A 20,587-nucleotide genomic window follows, 5' to 3' on the forward strand; every position below is an offset into this window, starting at 1 on the left:
GTAGCACAACTTTAGTACAGGAATACAAAAATTATAGCTCCTTTATGCGCCTTTATAAGAGACATGAGGTACTTTTTCTTTTAAAACTGATGGTTTCTTGCTTCCTCCCCAACTTGTTACATACACCTCTTCTTATTTCTTAGGATTCTCTCTATGAGAAAAGCTTTGATTTGTGATGCCTTGGGAGTAAATCTTCTCCCTCCTTAAAATTAATTGATAACTTGACTTCCCTTTCATTTCCTCTTGAACATGTTGTTTCCTCATGGTTGCATATTCTCTGCTCAGGAATATTCTGGATCTCTGGGAAGTACAGTTTGGATTTGAAATTATGATTCGAAATTTGAAATTTTAGGTTATATATATATAAACATATTTATATATGCATTTATATGATTTAGGTACATGCATATATCTATATAGCTATACCATATGTATAAATGATCACAAAGTAACTGCTTAAAAATCACTACTTAATGTAACAAATATCTGTTGATTGTTATATAACTGATTGGGAACACAGCAGAAATTCATATACCAATGAGTATATGTGTAGGAAGATATAAATACACATGGGTACATATACTCACACATGTGTGGTATGTACAAAAACACATATTTATGTTTGCATATATGCATGACTATGTATCCACACACATACCTGCATGTTCACATACACATACACTCATTGGTTCATGAATTTTAGTTGTGTTCTCACTTAGCTATAAATCAATCGGCAGATACTTATTACACTAAGTAATGATCTGTTTGGGAGTTACCTTTAAGCAATTATGCCCTTGTGAGTTGTAAGATTAATGAATAAACTCCTTTATACTTGGATCACAGAGAAAAGGTTCATGATGCTGAGGGGAAGAAGGCCCTTAATGATTCCCAGTAGGCCCTTTAGTTAGTTCTCTTATCCATTTAAGTTAATTTACTTAACAGCTGTTAATTAGAGAGCTTTGAAGTAACTGATAGTAGCAATCTGTTTTCAGCTACTAGGTTATCTTTTGGACATCAAGGAAACTTGCTCATTCATTGATCTTCTTGGTACTGGACTTTTTTTCCTGAAGGGATTTTTTTTTTTTTTTTAACATATAGGTTTCTGCAATGAATTGCTATCTTCTTGTTCTCATTAAAATAGCTTCTCTTCAGATTGTAGATAAGAAAACACTTCTAATATTTATCCTATAAATTATAATACTATTATCTTTATGCAAACTCCTTTTGTACTAATTTGACAGTTACTGCTATGATTTGCTTCATTTGGGCATTTCTTTCTAAGATCCTGATTGCACCCTAAACATTTCAGACCATTCTGAGCGACTCTCATTTATGTCCTTCCAAAAATAAGCCACATGTGGGATACTATATCTGTTAGGGGATCTTCTTTACATTTATTTTACATTTACCAGTGGAGTACCCAAGTTCACTAATTGACCCTCTCTCAAGATAATCATATATTGGTTCTGAGTTGGCTTAAGGAAATAAAATAAAAATAAAATTTGTATAGTGATTCCTCCAATGGTTAGTTATTTGTATTAAGGGATTTGAAAGTTCATTGTTGATTTTTGAGGTTCTGGAGCATTTAAAAGATTGCCCTTCATGAAGTTCTGAGTTCAAAAAGTTTTCTGTTCTTTTTTGACTTTTAGGTATTATTGCTGATTGACATCCAGGTATCCTATATTAACACCAACCATGAAGACTTCATTGGCTTTGCAAAGTATGTGAATTGATAAGTTTTTGTTTATTTGTTTGTTGTCGTGTATATTTCTCTGATTAGGAAACAATTAAAAATACTTATGATATCAAGACATTAAAATGTCTTGAATACTCACCCATGCATTCTCCTATGTGAAAAATGCAAGAAATTCAAGGAAAAAGCAAAAATTTTATCCTGGCTTATTTCTTTAAAAACTATTTTTATCTTTTGTTTTACATCACTGGCATTTCCCAGTACTTCTCAAAAAGTAGCTTTTGTAATGAAAAATAGAAAAAAGGAAAAAAACCATGGTTCAACAAAATTGATGGACAAATCAAATACTTATGCCATTAACTACAGTATTCTACATCTATGGAATCCATCATTACTTTGAAAATGATTCATCTTCAGATATTCAATTTTAATTTTTCATTATTATTATTTTTCCAATTAGGTCATTTTACTCATGTATGTTGTTCATTCTATCAATTAATATGTTTTCCCATGCTACACTGAATTACTCATATTCATTTTTTTACAGTGTGATAATATTACATTGATACATTGTTATTTGTTTAGCTGTTTTGTGCATTTCCTTTGCTTCTAGTTCTTTGCTCTGACATGATGTTCTGTGAATATTTTGGTGTATACAAGATGTATTTTTATCAGGAACTTTTCTGAAGTAGAATTTCTTGGTAAAAGATTATAGATATTGTAGTCCCTTTCTTTCTTTTTGTAGTTTGTAAAAAGAATAAGAAAAAGAATAAAGCAAAACAAAAGAGAACATTGTCATGTGCCCAGCAGAACATGAGGAAGGATTCAAAATATATAACAGCAAATTACCAGATCAAGATAGTGTATATATATGTATGCATTATTAGAAGAAATTATATTCATGAATGTCCATTTTTTCTTTATTTCTTTGTAAATTGTTTTCTGGTTCTCTGCTGCATGAGTAGTCCCTTTCTTAGCATGATTCTAAATTGGATTCTAAATTGGATATTTGACCAATTTACTATTCTACCATCAAATTAGTGTACCTTTCTTACCACAAATTTTCTAACAGTTATTATTTTCATTTTTACCAGTTTCCTGAGAGTTGAAATGAAAACTCAGAGTTGTTTCAATGAACATTACTCTTTTTATTAGTGACTGGAAAAGGTCTTTGATATGGTGATTAATACTTTGCAATTTTTTTTTTTGAGAACTGTTTATCTCTTTGGATTTCTCTTTCATTAGGAAATAGTTTTAATTCCTATATATTTGTGTTACTTTCTTACATATCTTTGATATCTAACCTTTAACAGAAATATTTTATGCAAAAATTTTCACCCTAATTGAACAGTTCCTTTCTTCTCCTAATTATGTTGTTTTTTAAATGTAAAAATTTTTCAATGTCATATAATTGAGATGATCTATCTTATGTTTGTGATTGCCTATATATGTATAGTTTATATATATATATATATATATATATATATATATACACACACACACACACACAATACTATGTATTCACAGGCACATGGCGATGGAGAAAGAAAGGGAAGACAGAAAGACAGACACACAGAGAGATACACACAGAAAGAACCAGAACCAGAGCCTGAAGCAACTTTTCCATGTGGAAGTTTACAGCTGAAAGCTAGCAGAGCAGAGGGATAGAGAACTATTTTCCATTTAAGCATTTTATTGCATATTTAGTTCAGGCTCAGCAGACAAAATTATAAGGATTATTATCACTATCCATTTCATGCATTAAGCCAACAGAAAGAGAATACTAACCTGTGTTCCATATTGGAGTATAAAAATTCTTCCCCATCCTGCATTTCTAAAAGAAGTCTCACAAAGCATCCATTTGTGTGGTTATTAAACAGAATACATCATGTATGCTTTAAAGACTGAATCATCATTGATCAGTCCAACCTCACTGCACCTATATTTTTAATAGCATCTTTAAAAACATCCTTAATATATTTATCCTTTGAATCAGGTGATGCATTTAAAAGTTCTGTTTGTGACTTGTGTGAATTCCTGTGTCCCAGTGTTCTATATGTACTATAATCTTTACTATTCATATTAGTCTCTATACTTAATAAATAGTCCAGAAAATCACCAGATAGTAATATTCAAATAATTACATTTATATCATAGAAAATGGTCTGACTGGTAAAAAAAATTTGGGATTCCTATGGCATAAGATTATCAATTTTCATGGTTTGCTTTTTAGTTCTATATATCCAGCCTTAGTCTCTCCTGAGCGATACAATCCCACATCACTAACTGCCTTATATAAATCTTGAACTGTATATCCTGTAGGCATGTCAAACTCAATATTTTGTTTGACTCATTATGTTTCTCCAAATACTTCCTACTTCCAAACTTTTCCATTAATATTGAAAACACTACCATAGTCTTAGTTATCAATGATATCAATCTTATTATAATCCTTGATACTTCATTTTCACTTATTATATATAATAAATGATTGTAAGATTTTGTCATTTCCATCTTTACAACATCCATTTCTTGCATCTGACCATTTTTCACTATTAATAATATCTCTTGTCTATGTCACCTTTTCTTTGTTCATGTAGCCAACACTTTGGTTCAGTCCCTGTTTGTTTTTGCCTGTACTATTTTAATAGCTATAGGATTGATTCTCTTACAACAAGCCTCTTCCCTACTTGGTCCATCTTTTATTCATTTGCCAAAGTTATTTTTCCAAAATATAAGTCTGACCATGCCACTACCTGTTAGATAAATTTTAATGTCTTTCTTTTAACTACAGGATTAAAGATTTATTAAATTGATATTAATCAATATCATTGGTCTTCAGTTTTTGTTGTTGTTGTTGTTGTATCCCTACTTTTTTAGATATTAGAACTATGTCACACAAAAGGATCATGGAATCATAGATTTAGAGATGAAAGGGACTTTGGAGGGTATTAGTACAACCTCCTCATTTTTGAGAAGGGGAAACTGAGATCCAGGGAAGTTAATTAAAAAACCTCATTGAAAAAAATAATCAGAATGGAATTTTAATAGAATTCTTTGGCACCAGAGTTACTACTCTTTCCATCATGTTACATTGCTATTCTCAGAAATTCTGGCCTATTTCTCATGATAATTATTATTTCTATGACTCATTATTTGATCATTATCAAAAATGACATTATTAATTTTTCTCTCAAGACTTCTTTTTCATGTTATTATTGTATTATTATTTTTATTATGTTGTATACAAAGGATATGTTTATCATTTCTTCTTTTTAATTTTTTGGTGCTCTATTTTATCCTTGGCTTTTGTAAAAGTACCATATGGTGATGAGAAATGTATTCATTGATTAATGTTTCCATTTAGTAGATTTCTTAAGTCTTTCAACTTCAAATTCTCTAACTGCTCGTTCCATTCTACATTTTCCTTATTGGTTATTCTTTTAGATTTTTCCAGTTTGGGTCATGAATATTACACTATTACTGTGTTATTATCTATATTCTTTTGTAATTAAATTCAATTTTCTTTAAAGAATTTAGGTTCCAGGATATTTGATGAAGTCATATTCAGTGCTTTTGTCAATCTTTTGTTTGTGGTTCCTTTAAGAATATTATAGCTTTTCCACTAATCTTTATTAAATTGTGAATTTTTCTTTTTAGAAAATGCATGCAAATATTTATAAATATTTTTACTTTTGAGGTATGTTAATTGCATAAAATAGAGTATTGGAATTTGCTTTCTTATCCAGTTACTCCTTTTTATTTGATTCAATTTTCTAATATATTTATATCAATATTTTGATGATTAATTTTTTTCTCCATTTTTTTCTTTGGTATTATTTTATTTTTAGCTCAAGCTCTGAGTTACTTTTTTCAAAAGTGTTTTATTTTTCCAAATACACATAAAATAGTTGTCAACGTTCATTTTTGTAAAACTTTGTGTTATAATTTTTTCCCCTCTTTCCTTACTTCTCTTTCCCCAAAAGAGCAAGCAATCTAATACAGGTTAAATATATGTAATACAATTTCCATGTTTGTCATGTTGTGCAAGAAAAAACACGAGAAAGAAAACAAACAAAAAGGTGAAAATATTTTCTTTTGATTCACATTAAGTCTCCATAATTCTCTCTTTGGGTGTGATTGGCATTTTGCATTCCAAATCTATTGGAATTTTAAATTTTAATTAAAATTTTTAAACTTTAATGAGCTCAGGCAAGTTGGTCCCCAGAGGTCAAATGCTGTATTTTTTCTACAAAAATTTTTTGGAGTTGAAGTATCTTTTAAATATTTTCAACTTGAGTTTCCATTGGTATGTTTCCTCCATGATTATCAGTTAATAAAGATTAATCACTAATTAAGTCAATGAAACTTAGCTTTTAGAAGTGGATATTAACTAATGTTGTATAGAAAGAATACGCTATATTCTATTCTCCCAAGGGTCTGTGACATGCTCCCCAACCTACTGCTATAAGCAAGAATAAATGGATTAAAATTTAGATAGTACACATGGCAATAGAACATTAATAGCTTCTAGAAATCTTTTTGTCGACAACCTCAAGATATTCTTACTAGGCATGTTGTAACTTTTCAGTTGATTTAGTAGAGTAATAATGCTGTCTTTTCTCAGTGTTTTTACTTTATCTTCAGCTCCCAATGGAAGCACTTGATAAGCAACCTAAATAGGAGCTGGTTTAATAGAGAACTTAGTTGTCCTGGATTAATTCAAGGGGTCTAAATAGATAATTGAATTCTTAGACAATGAAAGAACTGTCTGGCATAATTGCTGAGTCAGTGTACATAGTGTTTCAAAGACAGTGAAGAAAAAGAGAAATACTGCAAAATTGGGGAAAGACAAATGTCCTAGTGTTCAAAAAAAGGGTGAAGAAGTCTTCAAACTATAGAGCAGTGTAATTGATTTCAATTCCTGGGAAATCTAGAACAGATCAATAAGGATATTCTTGGAGAACAGCTAAAAAAAAATGAGAACAAAAAATCAGCATAGATTCATCAGAAACAAACTATGAGTCTGGCTCAGAGTGAGATGTTGACCATGTTTTGTAAGGGGACAGGTCCCTTTGGTCACTAATGTGGAACTTAGTAGTACCTGGGCTAGAGCTGCCCTTCTTAGATGAGAAAAGGCTTTTCCTTTGCCAGAATTTCCTTTGGGACAAACTGCTAGGCAGTGACTCATATCCAGGATTGGGCTCTGTCACAAAATCTACATGTTAGTATTATAGAAATCTTTGTGTAGAAAAGAAAATATTTTCAAAATTATCAGCAAAGATGATGAATTAAAAAGATATTACTGAGTTAAACTAGCTATATAGTACAGAAACCACAGTTTTCCTTATTTATAATTATAGGCACAAATTCTAGCCTCAATAAAGTGAGATTTTTGCAAAAAAGTTCAAAGCAAAAGAAACAGTTGACCTATGACCTCCTGGGTGGTTAAGAAAATACCACTGTCATTTAAAATAGCTTAAAGCAGGACACCCAAATGGCAGCTGGAGTATATTTTGTACCTTGCTCTTTAAAAATGAAAAACAAAACAACTGAACAAATAAACCTGTCAGGCCAGCAAGGAGGACGTTTTCAGCTCATTTCACCAGTTCAATTGTTAATTATGCTTTTCCCTCATGTTGTTTGAAATGATGTGTGTGGTCTGCTGCTTTTTGGCTAGAAGGGTTATTTTCTGCAAAGTGAATTAAGAACTAGCGAATTTATTCTGTCGCTTCAAGCCTGCTTCCTTCCAGCTCACCCTAATCTTATCCCAGTAGCAATCTCAACAGATGGAAGCTACAAAATAACTGATTCCTATTTTGCACATTAGGCCTACTATTAGCCCTATTTCTCAAGGTACCAGGGACAAAGGAAAAGAATCTGTATATTCTACATTACTTATAGCATCTTTCTTTGTGGTGGCAAAAAAGTGGAAATGGAGGGAAATATCCATTAATTGGGGAATGGCTAAAAAAAAATTGTGTTATATGATTGTGATGGAATATTACTCTACTATAAGAAATAATGAGCTTGATTTTAGAAAAACATAGAAAATCTTTCATTAAATAATGAAAAGTGAAATGATTAGAACCAAGAGATCATTGTATACAGTTAACATCAATATTGTTTGAAGAATAACTGTGAATGACTAAGCTATTCTGAGTATAATAAATACTCAAATCAGCTACAAAGGAATTATGAAGGGAGTTGCTATTTACCTCCAAAGAAATAACTGGTGAATAGAAATTTGTATAGAATGATTTTACATACATATGTGTGTATTGTATCAAATGGTGAACTTCTCTTGGTGAGTAGGGAGGGAGACAGTTCAGAAAGTAAAATGTAACAAAATTAATTTAATTTTAAAAATAGTTACATTGCATCAAGTAATAGGGACAAATAAAAACATTATCATAGCCCAAGTCTTAACACTTTACATAATGGCAGACTACAAAGAGGGAAATAATGTAATTTTGTTCTATGCCAAATCTTTTTAGCCTGTTCCAGAGAAAAGGCCCAAGGGAGAATAGAGAAAATAATGGGGATCTTTCCTGCACCTTTTCATCCTTTAATCTTAAACAAAGTTAAAGAATAATATTTACAGTAGACATCCATTGCCTTGACTTCCTAAAAACTTCATTGTACTTGTCATTTGAGGTTATCTATAGTTTTCAGAAAACCATATCTGTAATATTCTTTTGTATAATATGAGTAAAGAAATAACAGTAGCTAATGCTTATGCAGAACACTTTAATTTTATCCAGATAATAACCTTGGGAAGCAGATGTTATCATTCCCATTTTATATGATAGACAGGGGTGTCTGAGGCTGCATTTGAATTGACTTCAGGTCCAATGTTCCTATTGTACCACCTACTGTCTCTAAGTGAAATAAACTTATAATATTTATATAATATATGTGTTTTATAAAAATCTGCTCATTTGTACCTTGATGCTGAAACACCTCATGAAGATATATCTTTTTCAGTGACCATAATAATGATATAATAGTCTATATATTGTATATAGTTACTAGTGTTCTATGCCAATGCCATCTTCAAGTAAGTACAGGAATCCTGAAGGTCTAATTCACTGTCTGTGGTATTGGGGGATGAGCATGTGAGGAATGATAAGAGGTTATGTTCTGAAACCCCTTCAGTCTTTTAGATATCAATGCTCCTAAGTATCTTTCCTTTGACAGTCAAATGGATGAAATATCATAATCTGATATATGTGTGTCAGGTGTGGTCTGTGCTACAGAATATCCCCTACATAAAGTGATCTATACCCCTCTTACTTATAGTCATTCATTATAGGAACTTCACATTAATGCTAAGAGAACATAGCACTTAAGAGAAGTTTAAACATTAATACATACTTTATAATGGGTATCTATGACCTGAGAACTGCAATGTCATGTCCCTGGCATATCAGATCTACTCCAAATTGCATAATAATTTCAATGCTATGTCTTCATTCAGATCAATATCAAATCCAATATCTGACAGCTTTTGGATGTTTTTATTTTTTCTATAAGCTACTTGCTTTCTTGTTGGGGAAATCTATTTCTTAGTTAATGAAAAAAAGTCATGACAGATTAACTTTATTTCCTTTTTTGATTAGGCTATTAAGACTGTAGATATGAGGAATGATCTTATTTCCTTAGATTTTAGCAAAGCATTGGATAAAGCTAGCTAATATTATTCTTGTGGAAAAGATAGATATATCTGGTAAGATAATAATATAGTTAGATTGATTCAATACTGGTTCAGAGACTCAATTCACAGAATGATCATTAATAATGCCATATCAACTTTGCAGATTGTCTCCAATGGAGTTCCTTAGGAATCTGAGATTCTTTGGAGTAATTCTTAGGAATCTATGCTTGGCTTTCAACAATTTAACATTTTTATCCATGATTTACATCACAGATATCATACCCACAGTGTGAAAAATCCCGCAATGTATCACACACCGATTAAAATGTAATTGGGAACTATTTAATCTGAGATTATTTAATTTTGTGATTCATATGGAAAGTAAAGTAAAATAAAGCTATAAATAAAATTTAAAAAGTAATTGATGTATATACATCATATATAAAATGACAGAATATTGTATATATTATTTAATATATACAATATTCTGTCATTTTTATTAGGATATGCATTTAGTTCATAGGTTTGTTGTGAGGAAACCACTTTATAAATTCTAAAGCAATAGATAGACAAATGTAGAGTTAAGTTCCTGTTGTGAAAGAAGAAATTATTTGGTGAGGATTTAAATGTATGGCATTGAGAATCTTTCCATTGTTCTCCAAAATTGACATTTCAAGGTTAATTCTTATTATAATGGACTTTTTATAATCTCCAAATCAGAATAGGTAGATAATTATAGATTTTTTTTTCTCCATTGGGTATACCCACCCAATTTTAATCTAGGTTTTGCTAATTTTAGAAAAATATTAATTCTTTTGTTTTCTTTTCGAATTAGAGATGTGTATCTTTTAATATAGTTCTCATTTGCAGACAACTTTCAATTATCTGTACCTCTAATTGGATCCCCAAAATTGAAGAAAACCATCCTGCAAATAAAACCCTCATTAAAATGTTTAATTTGGGGAAATAAATCCCTACATCAACTCTGTCCCCTAAACATTTTTCTTTCTGATTTTAAAGTCTTATCTTCATTAGCAGAATATGAATATTATATTTCTCCTTCAATTTTCTGGACTCATGATTTATCATTGCTTAACCAGAAGTTTTTCAAAGCTGATTTTGTTTATAAGGCTGCCATGTTAATTGTTCTCCTAGTTCTACTTGCTTTGATCTGCATCTGTTCATAAAGATCTTTCCAGTTTACTCTAAAAGTACGCATTTAAAAATTTCTTATTGCAAAATAATATTCTATTCCATTCTCAATACTATTATACACACACACACACATACACACAAATTTATGTGTGTGGTTATGTAAGTAGACATACACATTTTTATAGTTCATTTCTTTTTTCTTTGATCTCTTTCACCATATATTAGTACACATACTAGTAGTAGAATAGCTGGGCCAATAGCTATGTATATTTTAGTAACTTGTAGAACATGGTTCTAAATTGCTTTGGAGACTAATTGAAGCAAATTAAAATTTCTGCTTTCCCATATTTCCAATGATTTTTGCTGTTTTTATCTTTAGTCATATTTGCCATCTGATAGCTATGAATTTCTCTAATTATTACTTACTAGATTTTTTTATACAGCTGTTGGTAGCTTAGATTTTTTTGAAAATTGCTTGTTCATTTACTTCCATCATTTCTCTTGTTCTTATGAATGTAAATCAGTTTCTTATTGACAATAGCTATATGACCTTTATAAGATAAATTTATTATAAATTTTGTTTTTGAAATAGAATTTTTATCATATTATTCACAGGTACATTTTCCCTTCCATTTTTCTGTTTTTATAACATGTGCTATTAATCATGTGGCCATAAAATGGGCTATTTGTAATATGGTCAAGTTTATACTACTGTATGATGATTTTACTCTGGATTTTCCTGATGCCTACATGTGTGGTTTTCCAAATATAATAAAGTTTCTGTTTTTAATAATCAAATATTTTAGAGAAAAAAGCATTAATGGAGTTTATTTGTTATTGCCTTTGCCTTAAAACATCAAATCTTGTTTTTCCCTGTATACTGAATTTGATTTAGCAATTTATATAAATAATAGATGATCAAATTGTTCTTTTACTTCCATTCTTTCTCCATAATCCTACCATTTAAATAGAAAGGCAAGCTTATTAGCAGGCCGCTTTTGTGTAGTGACCTTTCAAGTTCTCATGTTCGCCTCCACTTGTACCATGTGGATGATCTGGCTTCTGAGATTTATGTCCTCTAGTAGTTTAAAGGAAACATAGGCTCCAGACATAGCCTGTTAAAGTGATATCTCAATGTCATATAGCAGACCAAGTTCTGTTTGTTTTCCAGGGTGCTGAGTATGTCCTGACACCTGTTTTCTCACAGTTGAAATGATACAGTGTGTATATTTCAGTCCTTGTTATATGAGCACCATGAAAATTCTATGGGTTGTAGAGTTCATTATATCTCTTCTTCCCTCCTGCAGAATGTTTATGTTGCCACTAATAAATGCAATATATTAGAACCTTGGCATCAAACCACAGAGCTACTTTGATTTTTCTTCTCACGTTATTTTTTTTCTCCCTCCCTGAGTAATGAACTCTGGTTTATTACAAGGATGTCATCTATTCTTATATGAATGTAATCTGTTGTTTACAAGTCACTTTTGTGTGTATTTTACCATCCTAGAGAATGTGAAACTCCTTGCCATTACTTCTTCAATTCATATTATCAGTATCTCCATTACCACCCTCACTTGTGAATCTTGGTAGGGGGAGCCTTTCTTTCATCAGTCCCCTAACTGCAGGAGCTAATTGGGAAATGATTTTCTCTCTGGGTTTAGTGAAAATCAAGCAAAGAAAAGGAAGAATGTGTGTGTGTGTGTTGTGCATTCTTATTAGACTCTAGAACAGTGGTTCTCGAACTTTTGTTTTCAGTATCTTTATCCTATTAAAAATTATTGAGGATCTTTCCAAAGCATTTTTGTTTATCTGGGTTATATTTATAGACATTTACCATATTGGAAATAAAAATTATTTTTGAATTTGTAGACCCTCTAAAAGGGTTTCACAGATCCCCAGGATTCTTTAGACCATACTCTGAGAACCACTGCGAGTCTAGAATGATAGGAGCAGTGACTATATTTTGATAAATCTCAGTTTTAGATATTCCTTGATTCTATTTGTCATCTTGTGGTAAATATTTTCTATAATTGTTGCTTTGGAGCCATATCTAGGGTATAATAAAAAAAAGTGATTGATATTGGTTCTATGCTTTGGGAATTTTCCAATTCCAATCAATTTCAAATCAAAACGAGTATTTCCCCTCTCCTTCAGATTTGTGTACATAACCCTTAGGCTTCAAGTTACCCTTTTGTGTCCTGTTCATTACCCTCAACTAACAACAAAGGATCCCTTTTAAGTTAATTTTAAACTTCATTTTAGAAAATAAACATGAAATAATATGGTCCTCTTGATAAATATCAAGCATTACCAACTCAGATCAACAAAAAATTTGCCAATATATAATAATTAGAAGTATAACAAAAAGAAAAGACTATCTGAAACTTGAAATAAATGCAGTTGTTTGAGCAAATCCCACCCTTGCCCCAGTCTTCATAGGATTCTCTGAATCTCTTTCTTTTATCATTTCTTGCTATATAATAATATTCCATTATATTCATCTACTATAATTGTTCAGCCATCCCCAATTAACAGATAATTCCTCAAAGGTATCTAGATGCTATGTGGGATAGATCATTGCATCTGAAATCAGTAATGTCTAATCAAATCTGAACTCTTAACACTTACTCTTTATATAATCCTGGGCAAAGCACTTAACTTCTCTTTACTTCAATTTCCTCATCTGTAAAGTGGGGAAAATAATAGCAACTACCTCTCAGGAATTTTTATTTTTTTATTTTTTAATAAAAGTTTTTTATTTCAAAATAGATGCAGATAGTTTTCAACATTCACTATTGCAAAACCTTGTGCTCTAAGTTTTTCTCCTTCCCTTCCTCTACCCTCTCAAGTAATCTAATATATGCTAAATATGTGCAATTCTTCCATACATACATTTATCATGCTGAACAAGAAAAATCAGATCAAAAAGGAAAAAAAAAGAGAAAGGAAAAAAGTAAGCAAATAACAACATAAAAGGAAAAAAATAGTAGGTAGTGATCCATATTCTGTTCCCATAGTTCTCTTTCTGGATATAGATGGCGCTCTCCATCACAAGTCTATTAGAATTGGCTTGAGTCACCTCAATGTTGAAAAGAACCACGTTCAGGACTTTTTTTATGATCAAATATTATTTGATAATATAATAAATATATTATTTTATATGATATATGATAAATATAAATTTGATAATATATAATAAATATTATTATCTACAAAATACAAACTATAAAATAGTCTGAATGCTATTCATTATTATTAGTTTGTAATTTATTGCCATTGCAAAAAGAATATGTATATATAAATATATATACACAAACACAAACATACATACACATATAAACTTAATATATATGCACACATATATACATATACACACATATATATACATAAAGATGTATATAGATAGATAGATAGATAAAACTATAATATATAGTATATGTGTTTCCTTTCCCTCTTTCTTGGACTTCTTTGGGGATAGACAAAGTACTCATTTGTATGACTGGATCAAGGAAAAAATGTACAATTTAGCAACTTTTGGTAGTTAGTTCTCAGTAGCTTTGCAGAATGGCTGGATCAATCCATGGCTCTACTAAAGTTATAACAATATACCTGTTTTCTTAAATTCCCTCCCACAATTTTCATTTTTAGATTTCTCTTTTTTTAGAATTATAGCTGTGAAAGGGAAGAGAAATAAAAGCTGATAGATTTTAGACATGTAAAGTCAAGTGAAGTTTTAAGTACCAGGAATGTCCTAGAAGTGTTTGTAGATGGCAAGGAAAGAGCTAATAGATAAAGATATTGAAGATGAGAAAGAGAAAGGATGCTTTTATCTTAACTAATTTCCTTCAAAACATTAATCCTATCAGGTTCCAAGTGCAACCCACCCCACTCCACCCCACCCCTTCAATTCTGGCTTCTCAGGCCTTTCCTAATGGACTGATTGCACATCTGGCCTAAAGTCCTGGGCTTCTAGATCCTCCTGGATGAGCTCCTTTATCACAGATTCCACTCCCTGCATCTGTGGCTATAAAGGATGAACAAAGCAAGGCCAGAGCCCCAAGCCTATTTCTCCAAGCCACAGGATCTGAGGGAAGGGAAAAGTGGATCTCAGGATCTTCCTTCCCCAGTTTATTATGGTGTGCCTCTTCTGTGAATGAATGGAATGACTCACCTCTAATTGTTGTTCATTCATTTCAGTCATGTCTGACTATTTATGACTCCATTTGGGGTTTTCTTGGCAAAGATACTGACTGGAGTGGTTTGCCATTTTCTTCTCGGACTCATCTTAGAGATGAGAAAGCTGAGGCAAACAAAATTAAATGACTTTCCTAGGATGATACAGCTCGTTTGAAGCCAGATTTGAAATCAGAAAGATGAATCTTCCTGATGGTTGGCCAGACACTCTACCCACTGTACCAGCTTGATACCCCTAGATATTACAAGAAAAAAAAGGAGCTATGCTTCAGTTAGCTGATTGAAAGAAGCAGATAATTCTAATGCAAAGAAAAAGAGGTTAACATGGAATGTTCGTGCCTTTTCCTGTCTCAGTAGCAAATTGCTGGTATCATATATGTGGGTGTTTTTCTTTTAGGTGATCTGGGATTACACCAATTACCTATTAGAGCATTAAGATCATAAATGACAGGAAAAGACAGTGGGCCAGTCAAGTATCCTATGTAAGGGATAAAACAAAGCTAGGTCAAGGAAAGTCCTGATATCTACAAAATATGAAAATGGCTTAAAATTTAATCTTCAATATATATAAAGAGAAAGCTCTAAGAACTAGAAGGAAAGAAAAAAAAAAAAACTCATGGCCGAGGTAATTACAGAGTTAAGAGTTTAAAATAAGATAATAGATATGGTATCTTCAAAGTGTAAGGCTTCGAAACTCATTGAATTTGGTATTTGATGCATTTCAATGAAGTTAAAAATATGCTTCAGCATTTGATGCTTTCTCAGCACTCATGACACTTGGTAGTTGTTTTAGCTGAGTGGTAGATTTGTAAAGTTGGCCAGGCTTATTACTGCTTAGCTCCTGCCACCACTGCTATTGCCCTTGGGCTGTGGGCAGCAACTCCCCAGCAAAGATAGCAGTACACCGGACTGTCTAGTTGGAGCACATGATATTGAGATTGGGCCTGTTGGCAGGAAGTTCATGGGACAGTTCCTGCTAGAGGATATGGCAGTAATTCCCTACTCCCAAAATATAAGTACTGGAAGTGGCACAGCGGGTCTGGTGCCCTCAGTAGGAAGAGAAACGTCAGGAACAGCTGCAGTGGCACAAACAGCAATGACAGCAGAAGCCCAGGTTATAGAGGACCAGGACTCCTGGCAACCCCCAACTCTGGACAATGAAGGCTATGGGACCATAGCTTTAGCCTCCATATCCAAGTCCTCTCTTCCTAAAGAAGACTGGATGACATGGGGATGGGGGAAGAGTATAAAGGTCATGGCTTCCTCTCAAAAAGTGAATTGGGTCATAAAAGGATGAACCTGGATAGGCTGGTTTGTTTCTCTACAGCTGGAAGTCCCACCTGCCCCTTTTGGGAATTGGTAAAATGGCAGAGTGGAATCATGTGTCTTTCTGAACTCTCCTTTACCCTCAAATTGTTTTTTTTTTTTTTATGAAAATCAGCCTTGGAATTAGTATTTGACTGTCAAAACCCACGAATATTGGGAATATAACACATTACCAACATATGATATCTTGAAATTTACCAGAATTTTTCTGTTTTTGCTCATGCATAGGGACAGAATGGGGCTAGTCCAGGTCCAGAATCAGGCAGGTAGGCAGTGAAAGCATGGGAAACAGCTCATATTGAGCAGACTGGAGGGACATGGGGTGTGGTCTTCGCAGGCTGAAAATTTTTGAGGAGAACTTTATCACAGTATCAGCTACTCTGCCCTGGAAGCAAGCCAGTAGATCAGCAGAGAAGCTATAAACACAAAGGATAAAGACTATAACCCCAAAACGCTAAAGTTTCTTGGGATCTGGCCATACCCACCCAGCACCAGGAGGGACTCAGCATGATCTCAGTGCACCACTACACAGATGCTAATCCCAGTGTAGCCATTGCTCTCCCACTGCTGTTTCACTGCTACTTCCTGTTGAGAAAGCTTGGTAAACCCACATTGCCCCAAAAGCAGACTGCGGCTTTTTTGTTTTTGTTTTTGTTTTGTTTTGTTAAAACGAGTAAAAAGGCAAAGTAGGCTCTAACTATTGCTAGCTTCTATACTGATAGAGAGCAGACTTCAAACCCTGAGGAAACTAAAAGCAGATTGTCTCCAGATGGAGCTCCAAATAATGACATAACCTGATCCCTCTCACACAAGGCTCTCATAAAAGAAATTAAAAAGGCTCTTTAAAAAAGAGCTAGAAGAAAAATGGGGAAAGGAAAGGAAACTTTGCAAGAGGGTCTGGATAAGATTTGTAACTCATTAAAAGATAGAGTGGATAAAGAAATCACTCCCTGAAAAACAGAAATAGTGAATTAGAAAAAGAAAATAACCCCTTAAAAATGAAATTGGTAAAATGGAAAAAAAAATTCCATAGAATGAAACCACTCATTTGAAAACTCAATTGGACAATTACAAAAAGAAATTTAAAAAAAAGTAAATGAAGAAAATACATTAAAAATCAGAATTTAACAAATGGAAATGAATGACTTGAGGAAACACCAAGAATCAGTCAAGCAAAACCAAAAAAATGAAAAAAATAGAAAAAACGTTAAATATTACTTGGGAAAACAGCAGACCTGGAAAATAGATGTAGGAGAGATAATCTAAAAATTATTAGACTCCCTGAAAATCATATAGAAAAAAAGAGCCTAGACACTATTTTTCAGGAAATCATCAAAGAGAACTCCCCAAATGTTATAGAAACAGAAGGTAAAATAGACATTGAAAGAATTCTCAATCACCTACTGAAAGAGATCCTAAAATTAAAACTCCAAGAAATAATGTGTCTAAATTCCAGAACTATCAGACCAAGCTAAAAATACTACAAGCAGCCAGAAAAAAAAAAACAATTCAAATACAGAGGTGCCACAATAAGGATTACTCAGGATCTAGCAGCATCCACATTAAAGGATTGAAGGGCCTGGAATCTGACATTCTGAAAGGCTAAGGAACTTGATATGCAGCCAAGAATAACTTACCTAGACAAACTGAGCATTTTCTTCCAGGGAAGAAGATGGACATTCAATGAAATAGGTGAATTTCATTTGTTTCTGACAAAAAAACCAGAACTAAACAAAAAGTTTGACCTCCAAATATAGGACTCAGGAGAAGCATCAAAAGGCAAAAAGGTAAAGTTCTTGAGAACCATATTTCTGTTATGAGTATACATAAAGAGTACATGTATAATTTGGTTTTACTGTTACAATATGAAAAAGGATCTAGAGGTGGAAAGGAAATTGTACCAGAAAAGGGAAAAGTAGAGGTACTACATCTCACGAAGATGCAAAGGAAACCTGTTATATCTGAGGGAAAGAAGAGAGGGGGATGAACCTAGTGTGAATCTTACTCTCATCTGAATTGGCTTAAAGAGAAAATATTAGACATATTCGGGTTACAGAGAAACTTCTCCTACCTCATTAAAAAGTGGGAAGGGAAAAGTGAAAAGGGAAGGAGTAGGCTAAATAGAAGGGAATACAGTAATTGAAGGGAAAGATTTAAGGAAAAGGGAGGTACTCTAAGGGTGGGGAGAGAGATCCTAAAGAGGGAGGGCTGCGAGAGGCAAGTGCTGCTCATAAATTTAATACTGGGGAGGGAGGTAAGGGGAAAAGGAAAGAGAAAAGCATAATCTGGGGGTTAATAAGATAGCAGGAAATACAGAATTGGTAATTTTAACTATAAATATGAATGGGGGTAAACTCCCCCATAAAGCAGAGGCGGATAGCAGACTGGATTAAAAGCCCTTTGGGGAATTGATGGGGGGAAGAATCATTAGGCTGGAGAAGGGAAATATACTACTCATGGGAACAATATCTTTGGTATTCATCATTTTCACTATTCTTTGTGTCTTTTGTAATTAATTGATGGCGAGTGCTGAGGTGTCATTGTAATCAGTGCACATGTCCATTGGCAGAATATGAAATATTGAGTGTATGGAGTAGCAAGCTGTCTGGTTTGGTTGGAAACAATTTGTTTCCACCTACAAGAGTATAGTGATGCCCTCAATAAAAATAGGGGTTTGGCAGAGGGACATATTTGTGGCAGAATATATGGGGTTCTAAATTGAGTGTTTTGAGTTTGAGACACTTATAAACATTCAGGAAGTTGGTGACAGGTAATTTGAGTTCAGCAGGGAAATTAGAGCGAGATATAGTGATTTGGGAACAATGTACTCAGGAAGATAAGATATTTAACTTATTGGTGTTGATGAGATATCCAAAGAAATTCAATCAGAAGTACTTTGCCAGGGTTCCACAGATAGATTTCAGGGATCCTATGAACTTGGATGAGGAAAAAAATATTGTTATTTACACCAATAAACATGTAACTAAAAGGTAATATTTCCTTCAATTATCAAAAATATGATTTTGAGAAAGGGTCTATAGATTACTGATTTGGTTTATGACATAAAACCAGGATAGGAATTCTTGATTAAGACTGAGAATCAAAAAGCTCTCAGGACAGAAAGCATTCAAGAGATAATAATATAATAATGAAAGTGGTTTCAGTAGAGAGATGAGATGTGAAATTGGATAGATAAGTGAGTAGGTAGTAAGATGTTAGGCTATGGCTTATGGTTTGTTAGATGTATTAGTGAAAGTGAAAAAACAGTAGATGACAGGTTGAGGGACTTATTGGGTCTGTGTGTGTGTGTGTGTGTGTGTGTGTGTTTTGAAGAAGGGTTGAGGTCTATTTGTTTTCTGTGAAGAGAGACAATAGACAGGTAATGAAGCTCATGTGATCTATGAATTCTATGTTTCTTTTTAACTATCCTTTCCCCCCCCCCCCCCCCCAGGGAATGGAGGGAGGTGGTAGGGAATTAAATGAATGCTTGATAATAATTCTTTGATTTTATTATATACATTTTTTTTTGTTTTAAAATATTTGTTACTGGGGAAGGGATGGGGAAAAGTATTTAAAATGAATATTGTTGGAATCTTTACAAAGTGTTAAGCCATTGGAGTTGATTTAATCTTAGAGTTATTTTGGGCCAGAACTTGAACTAGGTACTAAGTACAACTGATGGAAACAATGGTTGTGTTCACACCTCTAGAGAGCTCATAAGTATCTAAATACTCAATGGAGTTCACAGTTGGGGAGATTCAGGGTCTAGAAAGAGATATCTGAATTTACACCTTCCTTAGGGCCAGAGAGCATGCTGGGAGATCTCCCACAATCCCACTCTCAGAGAAGTAGCATAAATAGAGCACTCTGGGAGATACAGGAGGGTACTCGCCTCATTTGGAGATTGAGAAGCCACAAGTCGAAGTTGAGCTGGAGGCTGAAGAAAGCAGAGGCAGAAGCCAAGGACAAAGCTGCAAGAGCTCAAGCAGAGAGATAGGTCTCTGAACTAACCAGGCTAATTTGGAAGGAGAAATAAATGTTTGCATTTTTACCAGCTGGCTGTGATTTTGGAGTAATTATTTATTTCAACTGAGACTAAGGCTGCCTCCAAGAAAACCTCCACAAATATAATGTAAAAACAAACATAATAATAATATATTTTAATATATAATATAATAAAGAAGAATTTGAAAAGAGGGAGAAAAAAAAATAGATGAGCTAAGTTCCTTGAAGACATGTAAAGACACAGAATTCAGTACTCATGTACAGGTATTGGTTCTGTAAGGAGAAAGATTATCACTTCCTTTCAGTCAGGAAAAAAAGAAAAAAAGGTGGGAGTAGGAGTGAGAAGGGACTTAGAGTTAATATTCTCTCTCTCTCTCTTTTTTTTATTATAGTAACTTTTTATTGACAGAATCCATGCCAGGGTAATTTTTTTTACAACATTATCCCTTGCACTCACTTCTGTTCCGATTTTTCCCTCCCACCCTCCACCCCCTCCCCTAGATGGCAAGCAGTTCTATATATGTTGAATATGTCCTAGTATATCCTAGATACAA

General features: G+C 33.0%; 1 protein-coding gene across 9 annotated transcripts in view; it reads left to right on the plus strand.

Annotated features, from left to right (window-relative positions):
• The window catches only part of DNM3 (dynamin 3), a 565,331-nt gene that overhangs the window by 198,371 nt on the left and 346,373 nt on the right, over positions 1 to 20,587 (plus strand). For all 9 annotated transcript variants that reach the window (XM_031936892.1, XM_031936891.1, XM_031936888.1 and 6 more), the window contains exon 12: positions 1,650 to 1,720. In XM_031936892.1, the coding sequence (XP_031792752.1) occupies positions 1,650 to 1,720 (71 nt within the window). The remainder of the gene's footprint in view (positions 1 to 1,649; positions 1,721 to 20,587) is intronic.

This window comes from Sarcophilus harrisii, chromosome 4 (genome assembly GCF_902635505.1).
Source record: "Sarcophilus harrisii chromosome 4, mSarHar1.11, whole genome shotgun sequence".
Taxonomy (NCBI): domain Eukaryota; kingdom Metazoa; phylum Chordata; class Mammalia; order Dasyuromorphia; family Dasyuridae; genus Sarcophilus; species Sarcophilus harrisii.